Here is an 18,390-nt window from a genome sequence, read left to right as displayed (position 1 = left end):
ACAAGCTGTCTGTAATGTTTTAATCCTGGTTTGTTTAAAGCATGATTCAAGAGGACAGTTAACACACTGAAATGTCAGCTGCAATGACATCTAGGTTAAGCAGACCAGGATGGAAGCTGGTGTGCAAAAGGTGGAGATGAAGGACGACTCATGGGCCCAAGTCTCTTTATGGTGGAATAACCATTTGGCTGTTTCTGTGTAATAGCTCTTTTCTAAGTCCAATAGCAGGAGTAGTTTGGTCTCTTAGGAATTTGTGGTGCTGGTATTACTCCTTTTTCTTTTCCAGGAAAGATGCATCTGCAAATTAGCACTTCCTATTAGTACCTTTCCTTTGCAAATTGCTTTGCTTCTGCAAGAAAACAATGCTGCTTCACGAGTTTGCTTGTACTCCTTCCTGGTGGGTTTTCCAGCATACTTAACAGTGCCCCTTTTTTCTGTCACAGGCACATTGTTGTCTGTGGTCACATAACATTGGAAAGTGTGTCCAACTTCTTGAAGGACTTCCTGCACAAGGACAGGGATGATGTGAACGTAGAAATCGTCTTTCTGCATAAGTGAGTAAACGAGCCGTCCATGCTGCTTTTTCTTCCTTTTAAGAGAGAGAAACAAAGTCAGATGAACCAAGGCATGTGCATGTGTTATGTGTGGATCTGGAGACTTTGGCAATAGAAACAATGAGGAAATACCACGTACAACGTCATCTGCCCAATATAGGCAACTATGTCGACCACTTCATGGTGTGGGGATAATTTAGATAGTAGTGATATTTGAGGGGGTGCCTTTGAACAGGAAATTCTGCAAATTTCCATGAGCTCACAATGTATGAATGTCCTTCTCTGAATCACGGCTGCAGTCTTAAAGGCAAATTCTCCCAAGACTGGCAGGTGGACATGGTGGGACCGAGGCTGCACTCTCAAGCCATAAAGGGCACTGCGCCTGATTTAAATCGGTGGGCTATGGATGTTCTGACAAGATTTTGGTCAGGTTGGGGATCATGGCATTCTTTCCATTTGCCTTTCTGCAGCCTTGCGCCAGAGCTTCCATGTCAGGTTGGCGGCATTTTGCTTTTGCTGCGCCAATCGCAATACTTCCCAAAGATCTCCCGGTGTCCTGCTCTGCGATTTGCAGTCTTTCCTTTTGGCTTCCTTGCAGGCTGAGCAGCATGAGGACCATTCATGCTGAGCAGGGGATCCTGAAGTGAGCCTTCCCACAACTACCAGGCTCCCCTGTTGGCTCTGCCACAGGGTAGCTTCTTGGCTGTGCCCCGGAGCATCAGCTCCTTGTCACAGTGAACAGGTTACATGGAAAGCAAGCAGAAACGGCCCCTTTTGGAGAAAGAGCAAGTGCTGGTTTTTCTTCTAACCACCCCATTTAAACATGTGTCCACACAAATCTGCCACAGTGGTGCAGTTTCGCCCTCTGTTCATGCAGGGCCAGGCTGGGGCTGAAAGAGCATCCCTGGAACCTGCCCCTGTGCATACCTGCTGGAAGATGTTCCAGAGTCCTTTGCAACATGTGGTACTTGCAAAATTGTGCAGGTGCAAAGGGTTGTTAGAGGGCAGGAAGTCTGAAAACACCATTGTAAATTATATAGCTTTTCTGGTTGTTTGGGATTAATTATAGGCATTCCACTGCTCATTAAAGGGGAAACCATCCAAATAATTTAATAAAACTGATGACAGAGCCACATCTTCTTTATAGCCTTCATCCTATATTTACCAAGTCTTGGAACCAAAAGTTCTAATTCTGTATACTTTCAGATACCCAGGCCAGAATCAAATACCCAGGCCTTTATCAAGGAGATGACCATGAAAATGTTGATATATTCTACATTTGCAGGAGAAATGCTAAAATCCTGCTTGTACATATAAACATGGCTGAAATCAGTGACGTCACTGAAGCTGCCTATTACCTAATTCAGAATATGAATTTTCCCAGGCAGTAATGCTTCGGTGCATTTTAAATCAAATACTCTTTGCTTTGGGAAGCTGTTTTGAAGGTCTGAATGTAAAATGCGATTTTGCTCCCACCAGCAATGTGTTCCCAGCATAAGACTCTGCTAAGCAGGCTCATATCCCAAAAACTAATCACAGTTCAAACATGCTAAGCAAACAGCCTCCAAGACTGCTTTTTTAAAGACTTGAGGAAACTTTGGGGACTCCCGGGAAATTCCTCAAGCATTGGATGCAGGAAGCTTTGGAATTCCTGTGCTTGTCTGGACAAGTGCTGGAAGAACCAAATAACCAGACAAAGAGTGAGCCATGAGGTTCAGAAGTTCAGTTGTGCTACCTGTGACCTGATTCAAGTGAATGGTGTTTAATACCATTACACATGTCAGTTTTCTTAGGAAACCAGGATGTTTTGTGGTCTCGTTAATGCTACTTCGTGAATGCCTATATTGAAGCTTTAACCTACCTACCGGTCTGCAGTTTCTCACAGTTTCTTTGCCTCTGATGCTCAAAAAATGACTTCATTCTTCTTGTTTTGTCCTTTCTTTCTCAATTAGTATCTCCCCTAACCTTGAGTTGGAAGCTCTTTTTAAACGACACTTCACTCAGGTGGAATTCTTTCAGGGTTCTGTTCTCAATCCTCATGACCTGGCTAGAGTAAAGGTAATGGCTCTCTTCTTTTTTCCTACCTCACCATTCAGAATCTGCATTCAATGAAAAATATTACCATTCTACACATTTAAACTAATATTAATACTCATTTTATCTCCACAGGGAATACAGGAAAGTATGGTTCTGTAGGGATTGCTGCCAGTATCCAGAGTGAAGCTTTCAGCATCCTGACTCAATTATACTTTCTTTGGGAAAAGCCATGGCAGCTAAACAGCTAAGCTGATACTCATTTCTAGTGCAGATATAAGCCTAAGCAAATGCTGGTCATTCTAGCCTCAGGGGACCCAAAGAAAGCTACTTGCTGTTTACCAGCAGAAGCAAGTTGCTAATATTCAGGACTCTAGAAAGCTCCCTCTGCAAATCACATCAAGGATGAAGCTATGTGAGCAATGGATATTTTGAATATGTGATAGAATAGATACCCTGCTATTAAACTATACCCTGCTCTATTCTTGGAAGCGGTATAATCCACATTATTGCTGCCTCAGGGCAGAGAATGATCTGGTCAAGGGTTGGGATGAACTCTTTCAGAATCTGTCCCTCTAGCATCTGCAGACTTCCTCGTGTCCTTGGCCCCAAAGCAAAGCAAGTCAAGCCAAGAGAAAGCCTGTGGATGCACACAGATGCCCAGTCGGGTAACTGGCAACCTTGCCCATCAGGTGCAGCTCTCCCAAGGGTGGCTGATGGGCACAGGAGAGGAACACTGAGATCGGTCACGCCTCCCCCCACCAGCACCAGTGGTTCTGGCGGTGCTGGATGCAGAAGAGGGACACTGGCAGCACCGGGGGTGCTCTGGCTGCACTCGCCAGGAGCCCAGGCCCAGGTCTGCTGGAGTCCAGGGAGCCCAGCCCAGGTCTCCTCACCCGCCCCCACAACCTGGTCTCCTGTGGAAGAGCCATGTGATGCCACGGACAGAGCGGTGAATCGGGGGGAGGAGGCTGCCTGCTTTGGTGGTCCATGGAGCCCATCCCTTTGCCCAGGGAGGACGCCGTTCCATGGAAGCGGGTACGGCTAGGACAGGTTTGGAAAAACCATGTGGCTCTTTCTGTTTGCTTTCTCCTTCGGTGTCCAGATAGAGTCAGCGGACGCGTGCCTCATCCTTGCCAACAAATACTGTGCTGACCCAGATGCTGAGGATGCTTCTAACATTATGAGGTAATTTGGAAGCGTGGTTTTAATTTGTGAAGTAGAAAAACGTCATAGGAATGTGCAATCTTTCAATCCCCTGGTTTACTAAATACCTGAATAATACATAATGCAACACGCAAAGAGCTTCAGCAGCTAGCAAAAGGAAATGGCCCTGCCACACACAGCAAAGTGTGTGGCCAAATGAAGATGTTCTTTGGATCCCGGGATTTTCCTTCTATGTTCCTAAAACTCTCTGAGCCTTTGAAATAGGATAGGTTATAGGCACTCATGAAAGCATTATTAATATATTCCCCTTGCTTGTGCTGCTTTTTTTGGAAGAAATATTTCCTGAGAAGATAAATGAGAAGTAGACAAATCAAGAAGGACTTACATTTAGGAACAAATAAAATAGGCTGAATTTGCTTTTTCTTTCCTTTCTGACGCATTTAGGTGTTGTATTCTCCGGGCACCAACATTTCCATCTTTGAAGTTGTATGCCCCCAAATTTCATCACTGGTATAGGATCAGGTTAGGCCCTGGTGGATCCTATCACTGGTATAGGATCCACACCTAACTCCCCTTTGTTCTTGCCTGGCCATCAGAGATGTAGGGATCAGTGCAAAGTTTCTGGCCACATGGTTCATTGGGAAGACAGTTAATACGCCAGACAAACAACGGGCGTCCCCTTGGCAGGTGCATCAGGTGTGGTTTGTAAAGCACTGATACAGGAGCCGCTAAACCTGCCTTCCGCATCCTGGGTCCCTCCAATTCCCATCAGCCCCACTGAGCACAGCCGGTGGTCAGAGATCGTGGGAACACCTGGAGGAACCCAAGTTCAGGAAAGCTGCTTTACACACAGGGTCAGTCACAGAAGCGATGTCCACCGTGGCTGCACATAATGGGCAGTTAGTCCGTTGTCTCCGAAGGAGAAAGAAGATACAGACTTCTGTCAAACTTGGGATTCTTTTTATCATTGGCTAGAGAAACGGAACTATGCATAGATTTAAATATGTTTATAGTTTAACATAAAAAGAAAAAATGTGGGGGGCTGACCCAGCAGGTCCGATGTTCTCAGTGATTGATGTTGTTTTTAGTTTCTTTTTTGTTAGGTTTATTAAAAATAAAACTTATTAATAATAATAATAATAATAATGGGCAGTTAGTCCCTGCCTTGTCTCTAAAACTGTAGATTTTAGCCTCATCCAGTATTGTTGATAATCGAAAGATACAACTCCTAATCTGGGTGGCATTCCTTTTTTGTTTAAAAAATACAAATGCCATGGTTCATCTCGAGGGCAGGTAGCAAGGAAATTGCAAGAATAAGGTTGTAATAAGACAGATTTCCCTATTACTTGCAGATTTAAAAGGGACTAGTCTGCCCTTTTAAAGCACTGAAATGTCAGAGTCCCATTAAAAATGCACTAACGCAGTGAATTGGCCATGTTCGGAACAGTTTTATTGGACTGTCAAATACGTGCATCTCACAAAATGAAGGCAGAGTTCGGAGAAGTGATTTAAATTAAAGAATGCTTCACTGCAGAGGGGGATACCTTCTATTTCTGGTCTGTAATTGTATTGAGCGCCATTTTGAGGGGAAGATCTTAAGGGAGCACGGCATTAAATAAGCACTTCTGCTGCACAACTTTGGTTCATTAGCGGATGGCTTGCAAAGGAGCCTAGTGGAAAAACGGGACGGGGTCTTCCGCTCCCCATGGCAGTGATTCTGAGGTGCTTCCAAGCACGGGCTCCATCTCAGCTGCAAAGAAGAGGCTTGTGCTTCTCTTCTGCTTTTTCTTACTTATGGATTTTTTCCTGTGGTTTTAAAAAAGAAAAAGATGGAAGAAGCAAGGGGAAAACATGGGAGGGCAACCAGCTGACAACGTCAACATCTGGATGTCTTGTAAAGTTCTGTAGATGAGGCCGGCTGATAAAAGTCTTGCCTGGAAGCACCTTCAAGCTGGCACACGAACCTAAAGCTTCTAGTGAGCTACCCTGGGACTGTGTTTGCTCAGGAAGTCTTCAGGACACAAGGGACTAGAAGTATGCAAGCTGCACCTCTGAGATGGACAGACAGAATGATGCCTTTGGATGGACTGAGCCAGGTCTCAGATGAACGATATTTGCCTGGCTTTCTCCTCCTACCTACAAAAGTATATTATTTTTATTATTATTATTATTATTATAACATTTCTATGCCGCCCCTTGCCGAAACCTCGGGGTGGCTTACAACATGATAAAATACATTGAAATACAATAGTACATAATAAATTACCATTAAATATAACAATACAAAAAATACATTGATTTACAAATACAAAATTAAAATTATCAGTATAAAATAAAAATATAGGAGGAGAAAGAGAAGGAAGAAGAAGTTGCCCAGGCCAGATCATATGTTTTAACAATTGATGTTTAAATAAAAAGGTCTTTACCTGGCGCCGAAAAACCAGTAACGACGGTGCCAGGCGGACCTCTTTGGGGAGTGAATTCCATAGGTTGGGCGCCACCGCAGAGAAAGCCCTCCTCCGGGTACTTACTCTCCTAATTTCTTTCATGGAGGGTTCCCGGAGAAGGGACTCTCCCGCAGATCTCAAAGGGTGGTCGGGCATATACGGACGTAAGCGCTCGTTCAGGTAGCCAGGACCCAAGCCGTTTAGGGCTTTGTAGGTCATAATCAACACCTTGAATTGGGCCCGGGCTTCAATGGGAAGCCAGTGAAGCTGATGGAGGACTGGAGTCATGTGAGCATAACGCCCCGTCCCCGTATATTCTGGCCACTGAATTTTAGGATCAAACCTCATGGACTTGTGGTCAAACGCAGCCTGTGTCCAGTAGGATTGGTAACTTCTCTCCTTCTCATCCTCACCCCAGACATTGAGAGTAGATCAGCTCCAAGCCAGAGACTTTGGCCAAAGAACCTGCAGCAGTATTTCCCTGTTACTGGCTGGGCAGTTTTGCAAAATTATGGCAGTTTCAGCTTGGGAACTGGTCACCCAAGACCAAGAAGCATCAGCAAGAGCCTATTGACAGTATCCCCCTTGGTCTCAGTGACGCTGGTATGGCTGGATTTAGAGAGTGGGGAAGCCTTCTGCAAGCCATAGTGCACCAGTACAGGATCTGTTGCTACCTGGTGGGACACAGTGCCTCCCAGTTGCTTTATTCATGTTCCAAAGCCACATTTTAATCTTGTGGAAGGACTCTTGCTTTGATTTAAAATTATATATCTGGGTTAAAGGGAAACCCAGATATAGATTAGTGGACTTTTGAATAGATTCCATGTGTGTTTTTAAGGGGGTGGGGGAAATGGTTATAGAGTGAACAGAATTTTCTTCTGCTTTTCAGAAGAAATGGGTTTGATTCAATAAAGCTGAATACTTAATTAAATGCTTCAGCTAAAAAAGGGTTTAAAAAGCAGATTAAAGTGAGATAAATCTATATGCAAAAATATGTTGTTTGCCATATCAAACAATGCAACCAATTTTGTCAAGTTCCCGCTTAACTGTGAAATAAAGCAATACATTTCCCTCTACATCAGGTAGCAGTCAGGGAAGTTTCATTTATAGCATTGCTACTCTAAAGTTTCTTTCTTTCTTGGAGGCTTTGCAGATCTATCATGAAGGGAGACAGAAAAAATGCAAGAAGGCTTTTCTCCACTGTAACCCCTGGGTGCTGAATGGCATTGCGAAATTTTCTTGTTCTGCCATCCTTCTGGGAGTCTTCTGTCATTATCTGTGTTTTCCCAAAGGGGCAGATGCGAGGATGATTTGAAATGGCCCCTTTGGACAGACAGCTTGCTTTTATTTCTGATTCCCTAGAAATGCAAGATCATGTTGAGCCGTCATGCTTTCTGTTCAGGAAGACATGCAGCCCACTCAATTCTCAGCCAATAATCAATGCTTTTTGCCTCTCTCTGAACCTGGGATATAAGTATTTAGTAACTGTTTTATTGTTAAACCATCCCGAGATTACGGTAAGGGATGGTCTAAAAAGTTTTAAATAAAAAAAATGAATTATGTAAACTGTAGCCAGTTTATTATAGCTGTTGTGTGCATGTCTATAATTGTAAGGAGAAAAAGTGGGAGGTGATTCCTCTTAGAATTGTTTAACCATATAAACAAATCCACCAAGAGCTATGAGGCACACACTTGTTCCAACCCAGAGATGTTTGGGTACTGTTGTGGGATTGGCACACAGATAGAATGCATAGCAAAGATTACCTCTTGATTATAGAGTCTTCCAGCTTGGAACTATTGGACACAATCCAGCCCAGTGTTAACCTTCCAAAGTGGGTTGCCCCAGGTGCTTGCCTGTTTTGACCAGGTCCTGGTTTCATGCCATTTGGAGCCAAACTGTGGGCAGGCCAGTGCAGTTCCCACCAGGGACCCTTGCTGACCAACCGTAACCTGGAGATGACCATTTCTGCTCATGTTTGAGGTTTCTTTGTGATGCATGGACTCCCTCCTGGCACTGGGGTGGATCTGACTGGTGCAGCAGAGTGAGTGGGAGCACCGTGGCTGCTTAAGATGCAGCCCAGCAATTCCCTGGTTCAGGAAACTCTGTTAAAAAAGAAATAAATGAAACTGCATCCCTGGAGCCGGGCACATGTAGAGTTTATTGGACTCTATGTATACTGTGTGAACCCGTCCACACCATCCTATTCATCAAATTGCTGTCAAACGAACCTGACAAATCTTGCCTTGTTTTCTTTTTTTTCAGAGTAATTTCCATAAAGAATTATCATCCAAAAATAAGAATAATCACCCAGATGTTGCAGTATCACAACAAGGTAATTTGGGGACATGTGCTTTCTGTTGTAAAACTAGTCTCATATTTATACCAATGTGCAGGGATATATGAATAAGATGAACATCTAATGCAGCAATTTTCTAATTAAATTATAACTGAATGTACAGGTTACAAGTTATAGTTAAAGGTTGTAACCATATTAATGAACATATAACCACCGCCTGCTCTTGATTAGTGATGAAATTCTGCTTACCACTTGGAACAGGTTCCATTTTAAGGACAAAGAATCTTGCAGATTGACTGTATGTCCATCAAGAGCACATGTTCTGTAACATGTGTGTTTGAGGGGAGGGATGGTGGCGGAACATTATTTCCACAGCTGTAGCAATTCATGTATCTACTCTGTGGCTCTCCTGTGGCTGGCTTCCAATGCTGCACCTGGGAAATGCAGGTGTTTCAATCCCAAGGTAGCCTAGAATCCAGGGGTATGTCAAGGCAAAGCACGTGAAAGATTCAAGCTTCCTACCGATATGCTGCGTGAGCCAGCCATGGGGCAGCTGTTCTGCAGTGGCCACCAGAGAAGTAATGTAGGAATTGTACCATAGCTGGTTCGGTGTAGAGAGAGGGGTGGCCATGCTCTTTGTCCTGCAGGAGACGTCTGGATGAGCCAATGGCCCACGGAAGGGGTGGGCTCTCCCCCACTGGAGGCATTCAAGATGCACCTGCAATGGGAGGGATGCTTTACCTGCCGACGATCCCCTGGCCCCTTCCAACTCTCCTATTCTGCGATTCTATGAAAATGGAAAGGGTGTGTGTACGCATGCACATTCCTAGCCTGCTGATACTGGCAGAAGGGCAGAGACAACCTGAGTCCCAGAATCAACTCTGCCTGGTGGCTTTTAATGGGATGCTTCATTTCCAGGTAGACATTCCACAGAAGACTAGATCTAGAATGCCCAGCTGTGCTTTTTCCCCCAAGGAAGCAGGCCAGCCCTACAGGGAAAGCTTACTTCGCATTGGTTGCTAGATGGAGGACCTGGCCAGTGCATGCTGTACCTACAGGCTTCCTGGAAGTTTGTGGCTATCACTATTGGCTGACCCTCGGCATGCCCTTCCGGATTCTCCCTGTGTAAGAGAGGGCCTGGGAGGCAGGAAGGATCCTCTTCAGAAGGGCAGAGCTGTGTGTGTGTACCGGAGGCATTCCTTTTCTCCCATCAACTGTTTCCTTGCAAAGAAGTGTCTAAGAAAGAGGTGTGAACCAAAGAACTAAAAGAGGCTCAGGTCAGCTTTTGGGAGCGGAGGGACAGCTTGCAGTGCGCAAGCAAAATGGTACAACGGGCACTGTCCAGTCAGAAGTGCTCTTAGGAGCAGTGTGTTGCATGCCATATGTGTGAGGAATGATTTAAGGGTGGTGTACTTCCAGCACGTGGAAGGAAGGAAGGCGGATTGTGGAAGCTGCATACAAAAATAGCATTTTGGTATATGTAGTACAAGCTCTTCCTTTGGGAGGAGGGTTCTTAATCAAGCTATCTGGGGAGAGAGGGCAAGGTAACGGGGCTAATGTGTTACTTTCAAGCTTTTCTCTTGGGGTTAATGACCAGCCAGAGTTTCATACTCCCAGCCAGTTGCCAGGAAAACCAAAGTGTGTGGCATGTTTTCGATTTCAGTTTTCATCTTCTTTTCAATAAAATGAATTTCTTAAAAGAAAAGATGGGTAAGGATCAATTCTGTCAAGGAGTCTTAAGCTGACTTTTTAAAGTAAAGATTGGTTCACTTCACAGGGGAAAGGCAATCTGCACATGGGCTGAGACTCGCTTTGAGCCGGGGGGGTTTTCTGCAGCTGCCTTTCCCCTCGCCTCGTGTGCCAGCAAAATGCAGGCGCGGGTGTTGTGGGGCCGACTTGCTTACCCGTGTTTTCCCCTTGCAGGCCCATCTGCTAAATATCCCAAGCTGGAACTGGAAAGAAGGAGATGATGCCATTTGCCTGGCGGAGCTCAAGCTGGGCTTCATCGCCCAGAGCTGCCTGGCGCCCGGCCTATCGACAATGCTGGCCAACCTCTTTTCCATGAGGTCATTTATAAAGGTAATGTCTCATCCTATTATAGAACATTAGCATGGGATTCAATTTGTCATGGGGCTGAGTAAAGTGCATGGCCCAAACTCAAAGCAGAGAGAAATACATCAACTCTGATGGTTAAAACATAAAACAACATATTCCAAAGGAAAATAAAACCCATAGCCTATTACAAATTGGGCAGTGAGCCAGGCTCCTTCAAAATTATGTTTTTGTTTTTATTTGGCACATCCATGGCCATTAGAGATTGTTCAAAGTGCAATCCTTTTTATTCTTTATTTTTTTTCAGATAAACCACATGTTTATCAACATAGAAAGCCTCTGCAGTTGAAAATATGATCTCTATCCAATCCATATGGCAACAAAGTACTGAGAGAGAAAGACACAATAGTTTTTCTTTCTTGGCTTCCCCTCCCCTCCCCTGCCTCCCCTCCCCACTCCATCAAGTGGCCAGTGGATCCCTCACTGTCAGAATAAATGTAGAACATGTGCTTGTCCCACAGCCCAAAACTTCAACAGCAATAACACATTTATTTATTTCTCTCCCATCAACGAGGCCCTTGAGGTTTACATGAAATTAATAATAAATAATAGAGCCTAGTAATTTTCAGATATTTGGGAATGACTAGAGCAAAATTCCACTAGTTTCTCTTCGTGTTAATCTGCTCTCATTTTGGTTTTGGCCACTCTCCCCAGGCTGGGAATTTGTGCTGATGTTTTTGGACAACAGAGCACAAGGAAATCAAAAGGAAGGGAGATAGAAAACTTCAGCTGCACCCCAGACATGGATATGGGAATATCAGCTGTCCATTCCCAAGGTGATGGAGTGGCAATGCAGATGGGCAAACATGGATGGTATTGGAAGACAGGCATTCCCCTATTTTCCCCCAGAATCACTTTAAATTATGTGGGGAAATGCCCCAAACAAAGTCGAACACAGGCTCACCTGCATGGAGACATCACTTTTCCAGTATAGGAACATCCACATGCTAAAACAAGGCCAAATCTCCCCTCCCCTCTTTTTTTTCTTTTTTTGAAGAGGGGCCACAAGCAGTCAGTGCAGCACAAGCATCTCTGCACCCCGGTTCCATCACTCTGTTCTCAGGCAGCCGGGCAGCAGCTGCCAGGTGTTTGCGCACAGAGAAAAAATGTGGGACAAAGGGACTCATGGTGTTGATGGCTTTCCCAACATGCTGCCCAGGTGCCATTTTTAAACCTATTAAAATATAGGCAGGAAGTGTGGCTTCCAGAAGTCAGGACATAGGCCGAATCAGAATAAGCACTCTTTTAGGACTTATTCTGGCTTCTTGCTGGTTTTTGAAGAGGCCTGTGGTGAAAAAATGAGCTCCTGGCCATGGGTGGCAGTGGGATCTCAGTCACCCGCAAGATGACAGGACAGGAAGTGAACATCTTAGCCTTGAGAAGCCACCATGCTTTGCCGCTCCATCTCTCCCCTGCCCCTTCTGTGCCATAGTTCTACATTTCTCACTTGCTTCAAGTTTACATAGCAAATACTTCAGTCAAACAATATTAGTGGGAAGGTACATGTTAGAAGGTTGCCAGCAAAACCTTAGCAGAAGTCCTGTTGTTTTTGGAAAACTAATTGATGTGAAGAGTTCCCTCCACTTCTTCTCCCCAGCCTGCTACAAAACAGTATAATACACCTTAAATATTTTATCAATCAAGGACCAAAGTACACATTCAGTGGTGACATCCCACACATTTAACTCATTATGACTTGACTTTGCAGCCAAATTATTTTTGTAACCTTTCTGCCCGGCATTAGCAGTAAAACAGACTTAGAAAACTCAGAACGTTGTTTTGCTGTTGAACATTTTCTTTTTGCTTTCATAATCGTATTCTTTGCATGGAAACTCTTATTTTTCATCAGAATTGATTAATGAAAATAAATTTGGGATAACTAAAGTACATGGCATTCTAGTGTACATGATCAGACTAATTTCTGAAAGTGTTGAAAATATTAAAAATAATGAGTGTATTAGCATAAGAAGAAAAAGTCTTTGGAGCAGAGTTCCAAGCAGGCAATTTTATTTGCTTATTAAGTTCAGTATCTTCATAGTTCCGCTACAAGTAAAATAGTAAAGTATTTATCACTATATGCAGATGCTCAGAACTAGAGAGCATGAACAAAGCTACCAGATGTTGTAATTAGCCAGGCTGTTGGTCAGAACTTCTTAATTGGTGGTCCTCCTTCACCGGTTGCCTCCTAAGTGGCTGAAGGCATCGTTGGAGCCTCCTCAGAGTTAGATGAATCATCAGAGTGAGACAGTTTTTCTGAGGAAACTGTCAAATGTGAGAGCTCTCTCCATGAAGTTCAAAGTAAGGGTATATGGACAGCATAAAATCTGATCCATCCAGGTGCAAATTGTCAAGCACCTTTCATTCTGTCCTCTGCTCACTGGGGAATCAGATTTTGCAAAAGATGGCTAATATGCAAAATTCTGTGCATTTGTTTAGCACATTTAGAAACATAGAAATGTAGAAACAGAGTGAGTCAGAAGGAGCCATGTAGAATGACCCCTGGCTCCATCCAGCTCCACTCGTGACATGCCTACCATATGTATGTCCAGCCTGTCGTTGAACACCCTCATTGTTGGGGCTTCAACCTTCTCCTGTGGAAGCCCATTCCACACCCTCGGGGTCCTGACTGTCAGGAAGTGCTTCCTGGCATCCAAATTGAATCCTGGTCCCCTGAGCTTTGCTCCATCGGAACACATCCTGCCCTTCTCTGCAGGGGAAAACAGGCCTCAACCCATCTCTACGTGACACCCCCTCACATACTTTTATGTTTCAAACTTTGGAGTTGAACAAATTCACATCCCCCGACATGCAGAAAGTTTCTCAAAATACACACATTTTCCCAGAATATATATTCCCACATTTTAACTTATTTATTTATTTAGAATTTTTGTATGCCGTCCCATTCGCATGAGCCTCGGAATGGCTTACATACAATAAATAGACACAATACAAATAGTGCACATAAAATCCAGATTCACCCTGGCTGCAAATTAAAAAAACGCATAGATGACATTAAAAATGGTTAAAATATTGTTTAAATAAAAAGGTCTTAGCCTGGTGCCGAAAAACAAATAACGACGGCACCAGGCAGACTTACGAAGGAATGCACATGTATTCTTCTACAACTATATTTGTATAGAATTAAGAAAAAGATCCAGAGGTCCACAGAATCTGCATGATGCCTCTGCAGAATCCATCTGTCCAATTCTTAGAAACTGATTTTGAGTCTTTTGTGGATTTCTCTGGCACCGTTAGTCTAAGGGTTTCATTGGTTCCCCTCCCCTGCTTTCCAGTGGCAGGTTTTTCTGGCTGCATCTTCTAGTTTGCTATGTGCAGCTGGTTTTGCAAGGTGGAAAGGGGAGATCCTAGTCATTCTCTGGTCCTGAATTAGCTCGTGGTTTCCTCAGAGGACAGTCAGTCCACGAAAGTGCAGTGGCAGTGCAGCTCAGGGCCCAAGCGAGGTGAAAACGGGGTGTTAAGAAATGGAAGTCCGAGGATATGGTCTACACCTTATCAGAGCTCTCTTCACTAAGGACGGACTGTAGGTGGAATTAACCAGTTCTATTGACCTGACAACCTAGCAGGGCAAGGACCGGTGAGAAGCAGCAGGGAAGTCGCTTCACCCACCAACTGACTTGCTTAGGAGTCAGTGCTTTGGCTGCAGGCTTGTATTGAAGTCTGACTTGTTAAGCACAGAATGTAAACTCCAATGGAATAATGTAAAAATAGCCCCAAGGCTTAACTGAGCTCAAAAACAGTTTACTGAAATCACATATGGCTTTTGAAAGTGTATCTGGCATGACATGAGGAGCAGTTCTTTACCTTCTTTATGAGGATATTATCCTGTCACTGAAAACAATACTCCAATCCACATTGCTTCAGCCCTGCGACAACTGAGTTTCTGTCCCTTAGATCACCTATCCCTGCACAATATGGACTAATAAAGTTGAACCAGCCCCAGTGGATTTCATTCCAGAGCAAAGGTTTCCGTGGTAAAATCCCTTATTTGTTTTGCTGAATAAACTCAGTCAGGAGTTCTGTATAAATCTCTATTAAATATTGGAGAGTCGAAGAAGATCGGTGTGCTAGTTCCTTTTAGATATCAAGGCCTGGAGAACTGGGCTTTGTTGCCACTTCAGTTTTGTTTTTGTGGATGTGCTAGCAGTTTTAGGGGTTGAGACGTGATATATTCCTCAAAGGCTTTCATATACTTGGAGGATGAATCTCTTCTGCCTGTAAAATGACAAAAGCACGTCAGATTAGATTTGGCTTTGAAAAGCAAAGTTTTAATATATAGTATCCTGAAGCAAACCAGATTCATTTAGATGATGTCCAAAATGAAGCTTCTCCAGTCAGGCAAATCTGAACCTAGTAGTTTGGATTTGGAGGAATAACAGAAGCCAGGTTCACAGGAAAAGCCCTGTGATTTCTTATCCTTATCTGATGATGTTACTGGAACTCAGTCAGAGTTCCAGTATGTTAGCATTTGATTTCCTAAAATCACAGAGAGAGGCAATGGTTTCTTGGCCTGTTTCCACACTTTAATGTGGATTCTCATGATGCTCAGACCTGGGAATTCGATTGCACCATTGGTGGTGAAGAAATGTCATAGAGTCCCATGGAAAGAGAAACAAAGGAAAGCAGCCGCTCCGGGCAACCAGTCTCTACTGCCCATAGCTCCCTAGCCACACACATCATCCCTTGCTTTGTTCCTATTGCCGGAGCAATGTTCCCATCATCCTGTTCATTCACTGCAGCAGGAAAGGGGCAGGGGAGATACATGGAGGGAGAAAGGGGAATAACAGCAAAAGTGTTTATTTTAATTTAATAAAGAACCCTTGGGGGCTGGAGGGGCTAGGAAGACTCAAGTTGCACAAATGGAGCTACAGATACGCAGTTCTCCTGTCTAAATGTGCAAAGTCTCCAGTCTCAGATGGCATAAGATCGACAGCCGATACATGCCATCCTGCTCTACCTTGGATGCTGAGCCAGCAGTGTCCTTCCACCATTTACATAGTGTAGCCCTACTGTCGCTGTACAAAATCAGCTCACTGGGAGAATGAATTATCCTTCTGTGAGTGTACGTTTTCCCTCTTGCACTGCTAATCCATGATCAGTTTGGAGGAGTTGCATACACTCTGACCGGATCTTTTAACATGTTCAACCAGATCTGATTTTCATTTGTGCTCTGCGTTGCAAAGTAACACCTTTATTTGTGTTTCCGGCCTAATGCATAAATGCACACATGGACGTGGACACCTGTCTGTTTTCTACAGATCACAAAGAAAGCCAGCTCTGCAGAGTAATATCTTCTGCACAGCTAATACAGTGCCTCATGTGAATCTAAGCTGTGCTTTGGATCTCAGCCGTGGCTCACATAAAAAATATGCATCAGTCCTTGTCTATGCGTGTAGGAGTTAAGGCATGGATGGGCATCTGGTGGCCCCCCAAATGCTTTTGCTTACAATAGCACAGCTTCACAGTATAGCAAAAGGCAGTGTTGTTGGGAACAGCTCCTATTTTATTTAGGGCTGAGCCAAAAGTTCTTGCAAAAAGATGTTAGTGGGAGGAATAAAAAGGGAATGAGTCAGAGTGAATAAGATGAGCTGGAACAGTTGTGGGGAATTATCTGGAAGTGGTATATGGAAGTGGTAGCATTTTTCCTTTTCTCCTGTCCTTTACGTGTCTTTTGCTGCCACTTGTGTAATTCTAGCAGGGCCATGCCACTTCATTCCACCCATGTGAGCTGCCATTCCGACCCAAACGCTGTGGAATGATGCTCTTTCCGGAGCATTCAGGGTAGGGGGTGGGGATGGCAGTCACAAGGGGGCAGCCGCCTAGAGGACTCCCCTCCCCTTAGCGCATACATTTGTCCTCCACCCCCACCCTGAAAAATGATTAGATCTCCCCTAACCCCTTTGCTGTAGGTGAATGTGGTGCCTACAGACACATGGGGGATTTCAGGTTGTTACTGCAGCTGAGCTCAAAAGAAGCTTGCCTGCTCAAATTGAATTGTCATGTGCCTCTTTGAAGCCCCTGTGCTCTGAGGAAGTTAGTTTTGGGTTACTTCCTCTTTTCAGTGGTTCAGTTTCTTTTAGCTCTGTCTTTGAACCAGTCTTCAGATGGTTATCTCTCTACATTCGCATTACATACAGGGAGAGATTTTATTTTCCTAGTCTTTGAAAGACTGAAAACGAGGAACAGTTTGTCAGTCAGTTCCTCTATTAGTATTAAATTGCAGAGGTTACTTTGATGTTACACACACACACACACACACACACACACACCCCTAGCTATAGATGCAAGTAAGTGAAATCCACTTTTTCAGGTAAATGTCCCAAACGTGTGATAGGGAAAGATGCAATAAATGTGGAAACAGAGGGGAGAGAATTGTTGTGTGCTGGTTGAGGGAAGGTTTGATAGAGCAAAATGTCTTGGGCTTCTGAGGATGTGAGTGGCACAGAACCAGAAAATGGCACCAGCCAGAGTCCTTTTGCGGGGCACCAGATATACTTTGCACCGCAGGCCATATCAGACCAGATGGAAATGTCTTCCATAGCAAGCCGCATGCAGGTGACAAGTGGCCATATTAACTGGCATGGTACCTTATTCTGTAGTGAGGCGTTTTGGTCAAAGAAGCCTTACGCTTTGTGCCAAACCTGGCTTTCTTGGGCACCTTTCCGAAACAGCCGTGCTCAGATGCCCCGAGCAGAGATGAGCCGTTGTGTGGGAGAATTTCAGTTGATCACTGACCGGCTGCAAAACTTACTTTTGCACTTTTCCCTGAGTCACTTAGGTTTGGGGTTTTAATCCTTTTGCACGGAGCCAGGCATTCATTCATTCATACATACATACATACATACATACATGCATACATACATATAAAATAAAAAACCCTAATAAGCTGCAGAGGTTTTCTCACAAATACGTATGTGCAATCATACGGTATGCACAAGGTTAGCCTAGTGCAGCAGTTCAGAAAGGGGCTGGTGGCCCTTTTTTTGTAGGGACTTGAACTGGAGGCAGCATTGATTTTTTAAACATGTATTGGTATATATGTATGTGTATGTATACGTGTTTGTGTGCATTTATATATGGAGAGAGAGAATGAGAGAGAGCGAGCATATTTTATTCAGGAGTGTATATCTGACTCTATTTGGATTTTCTTCTGAGTTGGTGTACATGCTGTTGTGGCTTTTTAACATTTCAATACTCCACTTGAACTCCCCCTTCTCTCCCTCTTTCTCCACATTCCCTTGATCAAAAAATACTGTGTTCTCTAAATATTACACACCAAGCCTTTCTGCCCACCCCCCTGGCCTGTTTGGTGCTTAGAGAAGGAGCCTCCCCCTGGAAACTCACCAGGCAGGATTTCCTGGTAAAGCAGTTAACCTAGCTACTCCTTTGGATTAACTACACGTTGATTTGCAGTTAATCGTCTCCATTTATTTATTTTTTAAAGAATGCGGTTGTGAACTCTGAAACGGTTTTTGCTTTCTTCCCCTCCTTCCTAGATTGAAGAGGATACATGGCAGAAATACTACCTGGAAGGAGTTGCTAATGAAATGTACACAGAGTATCTTTCTAGTGCCTTTGTTGGTCTGTCGTTCCCTGCTGTTTGTGAGTAAGTACTTACATGGTGGTTGTCCTATAAGGCTTCTTTTTCCTCTCAAATAACAACTGGAGCTGCTTGTTCATATCCCAATATGATTCTTTGCAGAAATCCAGAGAAATGTTGACGTGGTACCCTTGTAGAACAATTCTCAGCTGCCATGATTT

General features: G+C 44.0%; 1 protein-coding gene across 11 annotated transcripts in view; it reads left to right on the top strand.

Annotated features, from left to right (window-relative positions):
• Positions 1-18,390, top strand: part of KCNMA1 (potassium calcium-activated channel subfamily M alpha 1) — a 500,168-nt gene that overhangs the window by 334,092 nt on the left and 147,686 nt on the right. For all 11 annotated transcript variants that reach the window (XM_044420272.1, XM_044420268.1, XM_044420271.1 and 8 more), the window contains exons 10-15: positions 444-554; positions 2,507-2,612; positions 3,694-3,776; positions 8,466-8,535; positions 10,423-10,578; positions 18,126-18,235. In XM_044420272.1, coding sequence (XP_044276207.1) covers positions 444-554; positions 2,507-2,612; positions 3,694-3,776; positions 8,466-8,535; positions 10,423-10,578; positions 18,126-18,235 — 636 coding nt within the window. The remainder of the gene's footprint in view (positions 1-443; positions 555-2,506; positions 2,613-3,693; positions 3,777-8,465; positions 8,536-10,422; positions 10,579-18,125; positions 18,236-18,390) is intronic.

The sequence above is a fragment of the Varanus komodoensis genome, unplaced genomic scaffold (genome assembly GCF_004798865.1).
Source record: "Varanus komodoensis strain SLA01 unplaced genomic scaffold, ASM479886v1 scaffold11, whole genome shotgun sequence".
Lineage (NCBI taxonomy): Eukaryota > Metazoa > Chordata > Lepidosauria > Squamata > Varanidae > Varanus > Varanus komodoensis.
The sequence above is the reverse complement of the archived record's forward strand: the minus strand, read 5'-3'. Positions and strand labels throughout refer to the sequence as shown.